This window comes from Drosophila sulfurigaster, chromosome 2R, assembly GCF_023558435.1.
Source record: "Drosophila sulfurigaster albostrigata strain 15112-1811.04 chromosome 2R, ASM2355843v2, whole genome shotgun sequence".
Lineage (NCBI taxonomy): Eukaryota > Metazoa > Arthropoda > Insecta > Diptera > Drosophilidae > Drosophila > Drosophila sulfurigaster.
In genome coordinates, this window is record NC_084882.1 from 34,308,997 (window position 1) to 34,327,027 (window position 18,031).

The 18,031-nt window shown below is 38.0% G+C and overlaps 1 protein-coding gene across 5 annotated transcripts in view; it reads right to left on the reverse strand.

Annotated features, from left to right (window-relative positions):
• LOC133835768 (sialoadhesin) overlaps window positions 1-18,031 on the reverse strand; it is an 82,033-nt gene that overhangs the window by 25,052 nt on the left and 38,950 nt on the right. For all 5 annotated transcript variants that reach the window (XM_062265827.1, XM_062265829.1, XM_062265830.1 and 2 more), the window contains exons 3-5: window positions 2,152-2,284; window positions 764-978; window positions 564-674 (exon numbers count right to left, since the gene is read on the reverse strand). In XM_062265827.1, the coding sequence (XP_062121811.1) occupies window positions 564-674; window positions 764-978; window positions 2,152-2,284 (459 nt within the window). The remainder of the gene's footprint in view (window positions 1-563; window positions 675-763; window positions 979-2,151; window positions 2,285-18,031) is intronic.

Sequence of the window (18,031 nt, forward strand, 5' to 3'; positions counted from 1 at the left end):
TGGTAATATATACCAAATTATTATATCTAGACAATATTAAGAAATACCAAAAGCTACACTTAGTATAACGATACACTTTCACATTTAAGACATATCATAAGATAGATAGTACATAGATACGCTTTATGGGTTGCGGATATAAACATATTCATAAAGGAAATTCAAGCTTTAATGTTCAAAACTTCAAAAATACCTCACTATTAAAGTTTCTGAGGTAAATAGGTTCCTACTTTCGGACAGACTGGCTTTAAGCAAGCTGGCTTTAAGCAACTAAGACTGATGAATATTATTTCATATTATTAGTCTACATCATTTGTCAATAAATTAATATACCCTACTTAACTATAACTTCCGGATATAAAAAGCAAGCCATGTGTGCGAAGGTCAGCTGGGTGCTCAATTGACACAATAGCTGGTTAAATAAAGACTGCCTGGGTCAACAACAACACAGCACAGCAGTTGTCTCGCCTGTTTACACAGCTGTCCAGTTGTCCAATTGTCACCCACACAACCAGACACACACACACACACACACCCACTCAGGTGTAGTGTAGTGTACTTACCGCCCCGCACTTGACAGCAAAGAAAGAGCTCGTAACCCTCGCGGAATGGTCCCGCCATCTGTGAGATTTCCTTTCCCTGCGCATCAAAGATACGCGGCTCCTCAGGCGGCACTGCAAAAAAAATAAGGAAATAGGAAAAACAAAAAAAAAAGTCAGTTGAAGGGGGAAATCAATGAAATTCCTGTGCGCTTGCAACTCACCGACTAAAGTCAGATTGTGCCTGAAGTTGCGAGTGGGCGAGTTGAAGAAATCGATGCGACAGCGATAGACGCCGCCATCCTCGGGCTTGACATCCTTAATCTGTAGGCGCGAATCCTTGGGATTGTCGCCGATGCTAAAGAACAAACGTTGACCCAGATCGCTAGCTATGGCCGCATGTGGCGCCAACTTTACGTTGCCACCTCGTGAGTCCAGACTGCAAAAAAACAGTGAAATGCGAAAAGAATGGTTAAGTGTGAATTTAGTGTGTGGGCGTGGCACAGAGAGGGACAGAGAGGGGGAGGGTAGGTGAGCGCTTATTATACATCATAAATAAACATATGCAGGCATCTCTTGGCCATTAGTTTGCGCCCAGGCGCCCAGGTTGTCCTGCTGCCGCCCATAATTTACGTCCATAAAAAAATGGCGCTCAATTTGCTCGAGTGTGTGTGTGTCTGTCTCTCCCTCTTCCCCTCCCCCTCTCCCTTCTGTTGGTGCTGCGTTTTGGTTCGTGCCACGTCGCGACTTTGGCAGCTTTGGCGCAAATTGCAGCAATTTGTTGCTGTTTTAGCAAATTACTCTGTTTATTTCGTACGTACGAGTGTCGAGAGTACGAGCTATATACAGCTGAATTGCTGCAGTTGTTTATGATTATCGAGTGGTGGCCAGTAGTTTATACCTGCAGTCAGCAGAGACCGACCCCAACTTTGAGTTTCGAGTCTCGGTTGATAGTTTGTTGTGGCACGCAAAAGTTGATGGCGCTCTACTTGAAATGCGTGCGCCACATTGAAAAATTTATCAACTGAAATTTATAAAGCAACTGCTGACCCTCTCTCTCTCCCCCTCTCCATCTCCCTCCCACTCTATCTCTGTCGTTCGCTGTGTGAAAATTTGCTACACTTTAGCGATGGCAACTGTAATCGGATGTGCTTTACATTTATTATAACAAAGTGGATTATGACGGCGTGGACGGGCGCATCCTTGCTACACACACACTCTCGCACACACACACTCACATACGTATATATGTCTTCCGGGTCCTGCGCTAAAATGCTGTCGCCGGAATTCAGGCAAACGCACAACAGCAACAGCAAGAAGTGGAAAAAAAGAAACGATGTGAAAAATGCGCCAAATGTGATGGCAGCAAAGGATGTTGACGATTACTTCACGTTTTTGATGGATGGCTGTCGCCTGCAGGATGTGTGTGAGTGCACACACACTAACACACATCTAACACACACGCACACTCGGGTGTAACATTTCCGCTTGTCGGCAACACCTAAAACAGCGCTTAGACTCTTTCTCTTCCCTTCAGCTAAATAGTTTGGCCAGTCTTTGCAATTGATTTGCGACCTCTCTCGTTTTTTATTTCTGCTTTTAGCACACTTACCTGTACAACGGTATGCCGGTGGTATCCTTGAACCAAAGCAGCAACTTCACCGAATCCTGCGGCGTTGGCGGCGTCAAATCGCAGGGCAGATCGACGGTCTTCCCAGTTGCGGCCCAAACCAGACGTGCGGGTACTGCAAATAAAAAAAAAGAAGGAGGAGGAAAAGTGTAAGCAAACGGTTCGCTTTTTTTTTTTTTATTAGCAAAGCAGTAATGTAGCGTGTGGAATGGAGGGGGAAGGAGAGGGGGACGGCAATTGAAGTTGTCAGGTAGGAAGCTGGCGCCGTTGATAAAATATATTTATTTCTTATTTGCACATCCTGCATGATTCGGCTGATTGTTTGTTATTTTAACACAATGCTTCCGCTTTTGCGAATCGCGAACAGATACAGGTGGGAGGGTGAGGGAAAGGAGAGGGGGAGAAGGACACCCACACTGCTCCCTTCCTCCTCCTCTCCTTCTCCCCTCTCTCTCACTGCTGTCATTGTCTGTTCGACTCTTCCGTTTGCCGGTTGTCGGCATCAGCGTCGCTCGTTGTCGTTTTTCTTGTTGCTGTTGTTCTTTGTCGAGTTTTGTTATTTCCAGCAAACGCAAACGCAAAACAAAAAATAAACGAGAAAAACTGAAGAAACTTGTACATATAAAAACAAAATATTTCTCTTTATGCTAGGCTGACTGCGGCCTCTGCTTCTGCTGCTGCTTTGGAGTTTTTCGGGGCTCGTGTTTTGTGTTATTTCATTTCGACAGAGGGCAACCTGTAAAATTGTGACATTGCTTCCGCCCGAATGGCTTCTTTTCCTTTTCTTTTTAAGAGCAAACCATATTGGTGTTCAATACACACACACACACACACACACAACACTAACAACAAACAACATTATCCTGGGGCCAACTTACTCACACTTCATTCGCTTACTCATATTCAAACGTGGGCGAACAACGATTGCTTTAAAAATGTTGCCCAGAAATTATTTAAGAATTAAGTTTTTCTCTTTTAATGGAATTTTGTTGCTTGGCTTGAATCCCCGCAAAAATTCACTCCAAAACGAGAGTCGAGCACTGAATTTTAACGACTTGCCCGAACCTTGGACACTGCAAAGCAAAAATGTCAGCAACATCAACATCAACAGCAGCAGCCACAGCAGCAGCAGCAGCAAGAACAGCGTTAAAATAGCGTCGCATTTATTTTGCAAACAATTTTAAAAGGCATTTTCAAGCGGCTTTTTTTGTTGTTGCGTTATTTTAATACCCTGCAAACAAAGCATGTGGGTTAGAGGGTTGTTCGGTGAGATGAAAGCAAAGCAATTTGAAATTTTGCTTATATACTTCTCATAGAATGTATTGAGTATCATTTGAAAAATATTTTAAAAGAACTTGACGACTCTCATCATGATGTCTAATCACAACTTTTTGCATTTGCATTTTTCTCACAATAATGTTAGACTACTAATTAAATTCCTAGACATCAACAACTTATTAAACAATAAAATATAAATTAACTGCAGAGTCGATGGCCTTAGTTGCTAGCACTCCTTCTTTTAGTTATTATATTATTTTGTATAATAATTAACATGTAAATAAATAAATAATATTCGCCCATTAAGTAGTCAATACATTTCTTTTAAATTTCTTAACAATTGACTACATTCTATAGTTCAATTTGATTAGTAATCATGATGTTTAATCACTAAATTTTGTCAAAAGAATACTTAAAGACTATCATGTTATTTTTGTGCAAATTTTAGAGGATCAGAAAGTTACAATTGTAGTATCACAAAATATATGATATACTATATAAACATGTATATCTAACATCCTATTCATATCTTAATTACAGCACAACTCTCAGCCGATCACAGCTTCCCTTAAAATTCAGCCGTCTGTCGTCTTTTTGATGGGGTTATGCGTTGTCTTGCCGGCACTTTGATGTTCAAATGTTTTTGCCAGCACCGAAAGTGAAGTACAAATTTTATCGTTTCCCCTTTCCAACCCGGTTCTGACCCTCCTCCTACTCTTCCTCCTTCTTTTGCCCATTGGCAGCACGTGCCATTTACCTGCACAAGCAAAAGGATTAGCGAAGCGGCAGCCGCAGCTTCATGCATAAATTTATGCAGCACTCCACGACGCCAGCAACGAAAGTATTAGAAAATTATTGAAATGCCACCTCGGCAAAAAGAGAAGAGAGCAAAGAGGCAGCCGCAAAGCCGCAGGCCATTTGTTATATTGCATTGCATACTTTCCGGCGCGCATTCGCTGACAGCTTGAGCAAAATGGCAAACATGGCGGCGACGCTGCTTCCGCTGCGCCACAGCAATTTGTCAACGCTTTGGCTTCGGCTACGGCTTGTGGCAAGGCTAAGCAAATGTGCAACTGCAAAGGTCGTAAATCCTTATGAATGTGCAGAAGCTGCTCTCGAAGTCGTAAGTTCATATTTGCACAGTCGCTGCTGCTGACTCGCTGTTTATTCCTCTAATTAGAGGCCAATCAAGCAAACTGCAGCCAGCTACAACTTTGATGTTGTCCAGCAGAAGCAGCAGCATCAGCATCAGCTTTGTGCCGCACGTGTGCCCCTTCAGCATGCGCCCCCATTTTACTATCTATTTATAATTGCCTGCGGCAATATTCCCAGCTTCCCCAGCTCCCAACAGAGAGAGCAACACAAGCGGCAATCGTCTGCCCATTTTTAATGATTTACGCATTCGTTTAATTCTTTTATTGGCAGCCCAAGGGACGCAGTTGTGGATGACTTTGATGTCTATCGCCCAAATACAGTCTCCGTCTCCGTCTCTTGAGTTTTGAGTTCTCTTGTACTACCTGCCCTTCCACTCTCATTTCCATTTCCCATTTCCCATTTCGTTTTGATGTTTTGTTTTGACACACCACATTATTTGCGTTTATTTTTAGTTCGTGTGTAAATTACTTAACACAAGGGGCGCTGATGCACAATTGATGGAATTCTCGACTACTTCATGCAGTGGTTTATTATTATTTGAGCATCCGAAGAGGAGAAGCATCGAAGCATCGGTGTGCATTTGACAGCCTCTCAACATGGATCAATTAATATCCATCGAATGTGTTGAGTGCTCTAAGAGTTTATGCCTTCATTTGGAATTTTTCAATCTAATTAAGAAACTTTCGAGGAAACAGACTATAAATAAATAATATAAGCACACACGCACGCATAATATTTGAAATGAAATAAACCATATTTTGTGCTGCGTCTTTTCAGTCGAATCCCTTTTTATGTGTGTCTGTCTTCGGCTTAGATTCGACCCCTCTTTTTTTGTGATGTTATCGCAAATATTACGCATACGCAGCGTGTGACTTTGCATGCATAAAAGAACAGTTGGGAGAAAACATTTGCCTAGCTAAACAATATGCTTCCCTCGTGGGGTTTTACATGCCACGTGGCGAGGTGGCATGCCCCTAAACAACCCATTAATTATGCAGACATCGGGCAACTGGCAACTGGCAGCTTCGCACTTTAAACACACAAACGAGATTGCACTTTAAATTTAATTTAATTAATTTCAAATGGTGTCACTGCAATCCTAAAACTGACCATTGTGCGCGAGTTTAATGAACTCGGCGAAACAAAAAGAAATCGCAAAACAACAAAAAAAATATTTCGGGGGGGGAAAAATACAATAATAGAAAATCAACAAAACGTGTCGCAAAATAAACTAGATATCAACGACAGCGTGCCAAATGTAGCACGCAATGTAAACAGCAATAACAACAACAACAACAGTAACAACAACAACAAAGACATCCAAATACAAAATAAATGGCAAGCAAAACAAAATAAAACAAATAACTTGGCAGCCTTTCAATAACAGCGCATTTCAGTGACTTGTTTTAGTTTTCTCTCGCTGCTTTTTTCGTTTTTGTATTTTCAATTTCATCAAATCGCTCTTATTGCACAATTTTTCAATAGATTATTTTATTTAAAAGTTTTTCGGTTTATTCCCGCGACAGTCAGACAGACAGACAGATTGAGGGCGTGGCAGAGCGTGTTGCGTGGTTCTAGCTTACGCCACATTGGCTGTGCTGTGGTTGCTGTTTGTTGTGGTTGCGGTTTCGCCTTCCATGAATACAAATTTTATCTGCTTGTTGCATATTATATGTTAGAGCATAAAAATAGCCAAAAGGTTTAGTTGCACAGGTGCAGAAGCTTAGATGCTCTCTCAATTGTGGGATAAACTCGCATGTTTGCTTTTCCGATTGGGATTACATTCATACTGAGCAGAAGGTGCTTAATTGAGAGAGCGGAAAATGTGGAAAGGGAGTTTAGAGAATTTTAGGTGTTGAGTTATTGTTTTAAAAATGAAAATATTCTTTAGCGAACTAATGCTGTTGAGTTGCTCGTTGTTAAAAACCAAAAATCTTAAGGAAATTACATCTTTTTAAGTTAACAACAATTTTTAAAGAAAGCAGGAAGTCTTTCATAAATATATTGCAAGAAATATTGATGTTGAATTACTATATTCAAATTAACAACAATTTTATATGCATTTAAAGAATAATTATAAAAGCTAACTCTTTCGTAGGTATGAAGTTGTTTTGACAGCTCTATAAGGAAGGACTTTTTTGTGTGTGTGGATTTTTTAAAAGCAATTTCACAAACTAATCAATGGTCTAAAATTATATTTAAAGTGGGCAAAATAACTTACTAGTTAAGTAGTAAAATGAAGTGGCAGGAAATGCAAAAGAATTTTATAATAAGTTGAGTTATTGTTTACCGAATAAACTGTATAGATATTAATTTGAAGTGTCGAAAATTATATAAATTGAATATTAAAATGAATTCCCAGGAAACTAAAATTAATTGTATTATAAATTGATTAACTTTTTAGAGAACAAAATAAAAAACAAGAAAATTGTATTTAAGTTGAGTAACTGTTAGAGAATTAACTGTTTGCATAAATATTAAGTTGAAATGTCGACAAATATTAAAGTATTCTACTTTTCTCATTTCTCATTGTAAGTAAGGCAACTTTTAGACCACATTTTGAAAGATTCTTTCAAGCATAACAAAACAACTCCACTACTATATCAACTCACAAAGAACTGTCACAATTCATAGAAGAATGATAATACCCTTTGACAGCGCATAATGAGCAAGTCTATTGGCATGTGATTATGTGTGTTAGAGTGTGCGTGTATATGAGAGTGTGTGTGTGCGTGTGTGTGTGCGTGTGTGTGTGCGTGTGTGTGGGCGTGTTTTGTGTGGCTTTTTATGTGGTTGAAGTTTGATTGAAACATTTGCCAATGCGCATAAAAGTCAATTACAAAAAATACGCAAAATAAAAAAAAATAAAGTTAATTAAATGAAATTACTATAACTTATGCTTTTAAGGGGTAACTGTATCTGTATCTATATCCGCATGTGTGTGTTTGTGTGTAATGGTGTGTGTATCTATGAGCTGCTGCTAATGAAAAGTTTGTTTAGAGCGCTGGCAACTTTGAACTAAATTAGAGGCAATTGCCAAGATAAATATTTAAGTTTCACTATTCACAGCTGCCGCATCTGGAAACTGGAAACTGGCAACTCGCATCTACAGTTGATGCTGTTGCCTTTCGCTCGCTGCCTTTTAAATATTTTATGTAGCTGCCTTTGTCCTGTTACATTTTTTGCCACGCTGCGCCACATTGGGGCAAATTGTTTACATTTAAATTGTACATTATGGCAAACACACATACAGAGGAGGAAGGAGGGAAGGAAGGGCTCGACATGGCCACAAAATGTTGCAAGTTGAGAGCGAAAGTGGTTGGCAGCAACATCAGCAGAGGCAGGCGTAAGTAGTCAAAGTCGTCAGTGACCCTAATGTACTTTCTCACACTTTTGCCATGCATTACGGTCTAACTAACAACAGCAGTAGCAGCAGCCTTTTTATACAGTAAATACACACACACACAAATGTGTGTAAGTGTAAGTGTTTGTGTGTTGGTACAAAGAACTTTTTAAAGTGCTTACTCACACACTTGCACACATTGCTAATATACATGCATGTACAGCAGAGTCAGGCAGTATTTACTTATAATTAGAAATGCCAGCTTGTTTTTAACCTCCTCTTCTCTTCTTCTACTCTTCTGCTCTCTCTCTGTCTCCTTTTTAAGTGCGCTGTTTGTGTTGCTTTCTGTGCATTTCCGGTTGGCAGCCAAATAAAGCTAACAACTTTTAACGGACAACTAAACACACAACTTGTTTTTCCGCCTCCTCCCAGCATTCGGCTTTTGACCGAAAAAACTCAAAAATATGTTAGAAATCATTTAACATCACAGGCAAATAGCCAGCACATTTCTCCTCTGCATTTTTATACCCGCTAGCCAAATGGTAGAAGGCTATTCTAGCTCGATGCCTGCAGCAAAAGTTAAAGGCAGCAAGCGTCATCTCCAAAAGGTATATACATTCTTGATCAGCTGCTTTAGTTAACAATCTGGTATATTTCATACTCAGTGGTATATTTTAAATTTATTATTATGTCGATATACCAAACGGTATATTTCTCAGTATATTAATTTTGGTATATTATAATACGGATCTTAACTACTTTGGTTAACAATCTGAAATATTTTTTCACAGTAGTATATTTTAAATTTATTATTATATCGATATTCCAAATGGTATATATGGTATATTTAAAGCAAAAAAATTTCAGTATATTAATTCGGTATATTTTAATAAATGGGTACTTCTCGTTGTGGCATATTGCATATCGATATACCAAATAGTATACATATTGTATATTATTAGTATTTTTAGTATATACGGGACTTAGATGCTCCTGTTGACAATCTGAAATACTATATAGTTTTAAATGTATTGGTATATCGATATACCAAATTGCGTATATAGTATATTCTTAATATATTTTCAGTATATTCATTTGGTATATTTTAATACGGGTCTTAACTACTTTGGTTGACAATCTATCATATTTTATACTGAATAGTATATTTTAAATGTATTAGTATCTCGATATACCAAATTGCGTATATAGTATATTCTTAATATATTTTCAGTATATTCATTTAGTATATTTTAAGAATAATACCATAAGCATTTATTGAATATGGGTATCTAATAGTCGGGCACACTCGACTTTCTAACTTGTTTAGTTTTGTTTTTGCCAAATTGCTGTGTCGAACACATTTTTGTTGGGTGGCGCCAGTCACAGATCCGTGCAACGCGCAACCAAGCAACAAATGCGACAAACGCGGCAACTCAATTAGCCCCCAAAATATGTATCTAAAGTGTACATAAATATATTTTGGCAAGAAATTTCGTCAAGCTGTTTATGGCTGACCCAGTGTCGTCGCTTGGCTAACATAGCTGGCTAGTTGACTCGCTTGCCAGCAGCAGCAGCAGCAGCATCAAAAAAGAAACCATTACGCCAATCTCCCCCCTCCACTTCGTTTTCTTCTTAATTTCGATTCTTTTTTTTTTTTTGCTGTTCATAAATCTTGCAAGTTGTTGTCGCTGTTTTTGCTTCGCATTTTTATACCCTGTAATTAAGATTAAGATTAGGGTTTTGGTGTAGCACACATATTTTATATGCACAGATTAGAGCTGATTTTATAGTCGATACTCAGCTTGAAGAGCACTTTGTTTTGATTAGCATTAAGGAAATGTTTCTATTATCTAGTGTGTGTATAAAATATATAAAAATGTAAAGAATTTATTATAATTTGAAAGTTAGTCAGTTTGCGAAAGAATATCTATAAAGAAATAGAATTGTTAGGACTAAATGAAACTGTCATTCTGTTTTATAATTTGTTATAGAGAACTAAAAGTCTCTCAAAAGCCAGTTTGTTTCCAATTTCACAAAGAAATTTCTGTTTCAGTTATCACATTATAAAGATTACACATGGATTAAAAGTCTTCAAGTTTTCGGAATATAAGAATATAAAGAAGAAATAATTATTTTTAAAAGTCTGCTAGTATGTAAGGGAAATAACATTGTGCAAGATAAAGATATACTTTTTTTAATTTAAACATTTAGAACTTATTCGAATTTGAAAGTCTATCAGTTTGTTAAAGATATTTCTATAAACAAAAAACATTTTCGGAGCTCAATTAAGCACTAATTTTGTTTACTTATAGATCCAATAATAATTTTAAAGTCTGTCAGTTTGTTAAAGAAATTCTATAAGAAGAAAATTTAAATTATATTCAACATTAATCAGTGGCAGCTGCAGCCGTAAATTTAGTGCTGGAATTTGCTATTAAATTGCTTTAAATTTAATGAGAATTGTCGAGTTCAGACATTAGTTATACTGAACATTGAATGCAGCTTTTGATATCCGCATCTAGGGATGAGGAAAATGCTCTGAATTTAATGTTAATTATTGAGTTCTGGTTCAAGTTATATTCAACATGAATGCAGATTTTGGTAATCGAGTCTTGCTCTAAATTTAATGTAAATTATCGAGCTTAGGCATGACTCATATTTAACATTGATGGCATCAAAGTCTTGGCATAAGATATTCAAGATGGCACCGGAGATTGCCAAAAAGATAATCAGCTTTTGTTATGAATGAAATTTTCGATTTATGACTGCATATTGAACACAGTTTTGATAACTTTGGCTAACGAATTGTGTCCCAAACCGAAACAGGGTATGTATTCTTTCAAAATCATGCTCATTTGTTGGCTGTTTCGATGTTGTTGTTGTTGTTGTTGCTATTGCCTTTGCTCTGTTTCTCTGTTGGGGTCAGTTGCTGTCAGTGAAAGTTTTCAAATTAAATTCAGCGACGCCATTTTCAATTAGAAAAGTTCGCTGCCAAAGTTGTTGAGAGAGAAACCCAGCGTTAGCCTCAACCACGAGAACTGAGTCAGTTCAGTTCGAAGGCAGCCGCAGGGGCTGAACAGAAGCTGGTACTGCAATCTGTAGGTAGGAGGAGTCGAAGTCGAAGTCGAAGAAGAGAGTGAAAGCCTGCCTCATCGGTAGTCTTTGCCTCATCATCGAGCATTTCAAGCTGTTATCAGTTGTTCAGCTTTCTTTTGCTTTTGCTGCTGTTTCTCGAGGCCTTTGCTTTCAATTAAAATGCGTTCGCTGTCATTTTGGACGCCGTATTGCACTCGCTACGTGATTTAATAATAAAATCCCAAAAATATTCCAGTCAGCGCTTTGTTGTCCTTGTTCTTGACGGCCATCGACCAACGTCGAACGAACATCGACCATTACGTGGCTCTTTTTGATTTTCCTTCAATTTTCTCTCTTGCTTTTTGCAACTGTTGCTGGAGCCCTTTTTGGGGGCCGTGGAAGGAACCATTCAGTGAAGCCATTCAACATTAAATTTCATACTGTGCAAGTGGTTCCGCATAGCAGCGATAAATAAGCTGATTACGCATACGCAGTGTGGCCATTAAAGCTCTTAGTGCTAATACCAATTGTATGGCATTATTAATGCATATTTCAGTTACTATTTTCCACCCAGGCCACCATCAATGGCGGGCGGGCGGTTGGTCTGCGATTTTATTATTAAATATTCATAAATATATTACTCGCGTATTTCAATTGAAAATTATTGAAAACATTTTAAATGACCGCAATTACCGCACACACACACAAACAAACACACACACTGGAAACTGATGAGAATTACGAGAATTTCATGTTAATTGCTGCACATTTGGGAATTTAAAAAACACACAGCGAAAAGGACTCTCTGTCGGCCTGACCCAGTGGTTGCTCTAATAGCGCGTAAACTACTTATTTTAAATTGTATAGCACGCATAGTAGAAAGGGCACAAGAGGTACTGAAAGATAGATATAAAGAGAGAAGGGATGAGAGAAGAAGGGGAGAGAGAAGCGGGTCACCCAGGCAACGCCCAGGGCATTGCGCAAATACCGAATCAACTGCAGCTTGCACATGTGGCCATGATTTATAAAAATGTATGCGATTTTAATTTTGACCGAATGTAAAAATAAACACAACACGAACTTGGGCGAAAGAACGAACTAAGCATACGCTTACTTGGCAGGTGAAAGGGAGAAGAATGATAGCGATAAAATATATAAATAATATATAACATAAACTTATATGTTGTGTCAAATAAAATTACAGTTTTTCTGCTTCAAAATGTTGCCTAATTTTAATAATAAAAAAATACTTTTTGACTGCCAAACATAAACCAACTTTCGAGTAATAAATATCACATAAATATATCAATACTCTTTGAAATAAATTTAGAAAATAATTGTCAACTAAAATTGCATTTATTTACTAGTTTAAATTATTGCTCAAATATAAAATGAACAAATATTTATTAACTGCCAAACATAAACATAATTGCAAATTGCAGCGGAATGTGTAATAAATACTATATATCAAAAACATTTGAAAGAAGTCTTTGTCAAATAATAGAAGAAACTTTGTCAAATAAATCGATAGAAATTAGTGGTTTAAAATATTGCTTTTTTGTTAAGTAATAAATTTAGAAAAGAAGTTTTATATAAACCCAAGCGCCAAATATGTTTGTAATAAATGGAATATTAATATATCAATAAGGTTTGAAATAAATCCATAAAATATCAATGCAAAAAATTGCTCCATTCTTTAGTAAACAACTTTCTCCTTTACTTCTCAAAATAAATTAGATTTAAAATTGCAATTCAATATCAATCCTGAGGCCAAATAAGGTTGTAATAAATACAATATAAATATATAAGCAACATGTGAAGTAAATCTATAAAGATTGTTAAATAATATTGACTTCTAATTCATATTGCCTAATTCTTTAGTAAACAACTTTGTTATATAAACTTGCTTTGGAATAGCAGTTTAATATAAACTCGTCTGTCAAATTAGTTTGTAATAATATTTGTAAATGTAAGCCAACAAAATATAATTGTTAGTTAGTAACAAATCTGTTTGTGCTACAAGCATTTAATTGACAAATTTACAATGAAAGTTGGCGGAATCGTTTGCCCTTGTTGCCAAAAGGGTATGAAAAATAAACCGCAATGAAAACATTGCACCGCAAATTTCGTGGTGTTGGTGGCGTGAAGTAGGTGGAGAGGAAAGTGGGGGGGAGGGGGCATGTAGCATGTTGTGAGGACAACTGCAACTGGAAAATAGTGAAAATGAGCAAATAAATTAAAAAGGCATACAGCAACAACTGCAACAAGAACAAGAACAACAAGCATGGCAATGGCAACGGCATTTAAAAGTAAAATATGGCAACGCCATGCAGCAAAACATTTTTGCAAACGTAGCAGGCAGCCACAGCAGCAACAACAGCAGCAGCAACAGCAACAGCGACTGCAACATGCAACACATGCTGTGCAACACGGCCCAAGCTCGTCGTGTAGCTGCAGCGACAATTTTCGGCGTCAAGGGCTGCAAACGCAGTCGCCTGAAACTAGGACAACGCTTGAACAGCAGCAGCAGCAACAGCAGCAGTAACACAGCAGCAACACAGCAGCAGCAGCAACTCCATTGTGCTTGGCTGCAGCTGTGGAAGTGGCTGAGACATGGCGCATTATTTACACGCGTGTTTATTATTTTCAATTAAAATGGCCACTGGGCACTTTTCATAGATAAACATGCTCCTCCCCCCGCCATCGCCTGACGAAAACTTTTCTCTCTCCCTCTCCTGTGACTCATGGCTCTGGCAGCAGCAACAACAGCAACCACAAAACTGTGAACTGGGGGCAAACACGCAAGTAACGCACAGATGCCTAGCTACAAATAGTTCTCTCTAAGGGGCTTTTATTTATAGTTCATCTTCAAGTTGTTTCTCGTAAAATTGCGTAAAAATCATTTTTGAATTTGTGCCAGTTTCTGAGTTTCGTGAGCAGCAGCAACACACGCAGCCTCAGCCCTATAGTATATTCCTAAATATATTTAAATATATATATAGCGACATATTTGTTGCTATATGTGCATTCGTGCTCAAAGAATTTCCCCGTGACACCAGCGAACTTAAAATAAATTTATGTGTTTTTAATACAATTTAATTATGTTTTTTTTGTTCTTTCTCTCTTTTTGGTTGCTTTGTCTTGCATTTGCCTTCACCTGGATTTCTACCGTAAAAAGTCAGCACCCCAAGTGTTTAATTTGCATTAGTTTTGCTAAATATAGCAAGTTGTGTAAACTTCTAGAAATCACAAATTTTTATTGTGTCATAAGTTCTGAAAAATGCTGAACAGTAAATCAACTGTGATAATAAACAAAATATGATTTCAAAAATATCTTTTGGCTTAATAAGTCACAATAATACAATATGAACGTCAAGCTGAAATATTTAAAAATATTTCGCTTGAATTATGTTTGCCAAAATTAAGATCTTTAATGCGTAGGAATTGATTTTTGACAGCCTAATTGATTTTATGACAACAGGAAAGAATAGTAAGGAAGAAAAGTTCAGACGACTGTGAAATATTTTCCATCTTATAAAAATATACCAAATTAATATACCGAGAAATACTAAAAATACCGGAATATTTCAAAGACTATATTTATTAAATCAATATAGTACCATATTCAAATATACTGAAGAGTATAAAATATAGCGAAATGCTATATTTAGTATAATGATGGAGCACTTAACTAAATTATACCAAAGAGCACAAAATATACCGAATTTATTACATTTAGTATATTAATATACTACTACATTTCAAAATATACCATAGAGTACCAAATATACCGAATATGCAATATTTAGTATATCGATATAGAACGAATATAGAAAAATACCGAAAATACTTATTTAGTATATCGATATAGTGCAACATTTAAAATATTCTATAATATACAACATAACATATTGTATACCAGTATATAGAAATGTCGTATCTAATTTCAAAAATATACCATACAGTACAATATATATACATTCAATATACAATAGATGCAAATATACTAGATTTGAAAAATGTTTTAGCTCAGACTTGGAAGAACTATTTAGTCATTTAAAATTTCCCATTTACATGCCTCATTTTCTCTTAATTATCAACTAATTTTATGTGTCAACTGTTTTTTAAATACTTTGACTTCAATGGACAGTAAACTTGTCCGCTTAAAGTAAATGGAATTTACTGCGGTGCCAAAACGAAGTTTCACAATTCAATTTGCAATATGTAAGCAGCAGAAAAAAAACAACAAATTGCAAAGAAAATTAAAGTTGATGCGGCGCCACTTTTGGCTGCAAGCACTCAGACACCAAGAGCAACACGAAAAGGAGCAACACGAAGAGGCGCAACAGCAACAGCAGCTACAACACCAACAGCAACATCAGAGGCGGCAACAACACGAAGCGGCAGCAACAGTAGCTGTGACTCTGCAACTGTTACCGGGGCGAAAATCAATTTAATTGCAGCTGACAATTAAATTTACGCCGAATTAACGGCGACACTTTACTTTTTCGCTCCAAGGGAGCAGAGAGAAGAGAAAGGAGAGAGAGAGAGCGAGGGCTGCTCTCCAGCTGTTGGCTGTTGGGAGGCCGTGAAGCCAGACAAACGTCGCGCTGATTTCTTGTCAAACAATTTTTTAATCAGTGTCGCTTCAGTGGCGATGTCCTCGACAACTCGTCGCGCGTTTTCCTCACAGCTTCTTCTCCTGGCTTGTGATATTTAATTTCGTTTTCACATTTTCCATGACGCTTGGACAAGCTGCCGTCGCCGTCGCTGCTGTTGTTGTTGTTGCTGCATGCCACGCATATCAGCTGTTAATTGCCTGCAGATTTTTGAAGTCCGAAGCTGAGTCACTGAGTTCTCTTTTTTGTTGTTTCTTTTCGGGTGCCAGCTGGCCTCAGCTTAATTTGACAAATTCGCATGACTCGGCTCGAGGCTAATTAGGCGCCGCCTTGGCCGATTTCGACTTTGTGTTGGACACTTGGAATGAAATTCCTCGAATCGCATCGTTACATTTTATGCACTCCATATGCATAAATGATAATAACAAACAATAAGCAAAGACAGTGCCGCCTGCCAGCAAGTTTGTTGTTGCCATTGCGTAAACAAATAATTAAAATAATGAGGCGCATTTGCAGTTGCAGCTGCAGCAGCTGCGTTTGCCATCGAAGCGAAGCCAAGTCAAGCCCTTCGTATAGCTGGGAACTTAAAGTTTGGCCCATATTTTGGGCCTGCAATGTGTTGTGCACATGCTGTCGAAGCTTTTAATTGTTTCTTTTTGTTTTTGTTTAACAAATATGCGTCAGCTGTGCGACCCCCCAAACACAACAAATAACAAGTAAGAACGCTACAGTCGAATGCACTCGACTGTGAGATACCCGCTACCCATTTTGAATAAAAGAAATATATTTTGCGATATTTTTCTCAAAATATACCAAATATACTGCAAAAATACTAAAAATATACCAAATAGTATATTTGGTATATTGATATAGTACCGCATTCAAAATATACCATAGACGGCACAATATACCAGATTGTCATCTAAAGCAACTAAGACCCCTAGTAAGTAGGCGTGTTTGCCCATACAAAAGTATTTCTTTAATAACTTCGACAATTTTTATCTGATCGCAACCAAATTTTCAGGAATCATAACTACTATAGTTATTATTGTATATACCAAAATTGGCGACTCTAGCTTTAAAATTACGCTTGTTATTCGATTTTTTTGATTTGCGGGGGCGGAAGTGGGCGTGCCAAAAATCTGAAACAAACTTGATCTGCGTGCAAACATAACAAATGCTGTCGAAAAAAAATTATAGCTCTATCTCTTATAGTCTCTGAGATCCAGTGTTTCATACGGACGGACGGACAGACACACAGACACACAGACGGACAGACGGACAGACGGACATGGCTATATCGTCTCGGCTGTTGACGCTGATCAAGAATATATATAATTTATAGGGTCGGAGATGCCTCCTTCTACCTGTTACATACATTTCCTGCCGGCACAAAGTTATAATACCCTTCTACCCTATGGGTAGCGGGTATAACTAGAAAGCGCGATTGTTCTTTTTTGTTGCCGCTAATTGATTTATTTACTCTGCGCGGAGTAAAGGGAGGAACGAGGAAGCGAGGAAGGGAGTGCGTGTGTGTGTTTTGAAATAAGTAATTTTATGCTAATTTGCCTGTTAATCATGCTGCTCGAATATCTCACACTCCTTCCAACGTTCTCGCCCTTTATTCAATGTGTGGCACAAATGAAGTGTGAACTGTTGGCAGCCTTGTTGTTGTTATCGTTTTTTCTGTCGTCGTCATCGTCATCGCTACTGTTGTTGTTGTTGTGCATTGATTGCTAATGAGCATGAACATTTAGATGATTTAATGCGGCGCCTTTTCACCCCAAAAAAAAATAACTTGAATGCTCCTCAAAGCTGCTTCTTCTTTGCTTGTGTGTTTGCCATAAACCAAATTTGCAGCAAGTTCAATTCCAGGGCTCAAGTGTCGAGCCCCTTTTGCCCCGTCTTTCAACTGCCGCCGCAAAGCTCCATTGACAATATATCAAGTATACGCTACGCTCACTGCTTGTAGCTTGTTTATGGCCACGCCTTGCAGCTGAAATCGAGCCTCGGCTCGAGCCCAGGGACAACAACTGCTCTTGGCCTTTCCCCAGCTGCCACATTGGCCAGACTGCCATAACTCAGAGGCGGCGCATTCAATTTGGCTGCAGCGCAGCTTCGTCACACCTCAGACTCCGCAACGCCCCAAAAAACACTTTGCCATAGATGGTTGTCTATGTGTTGGTGTGTGTGTATGTGTTGGCCATTTTGTAGCTATTTTATTTTATATTTATTTGGCGCTTCTTTTGCCATTTTGTGTTGCTGCTGCTGCTGTTGCTGTGACATGGTTGCTGTTGCTGCTGCTGCTGCTGTGTTGGCGCTGCCACGTCTGCTGAGCGACAAAATCCGCTTTTACGAGTTTATTTATATGCAAAATATGTAAATTTACGAT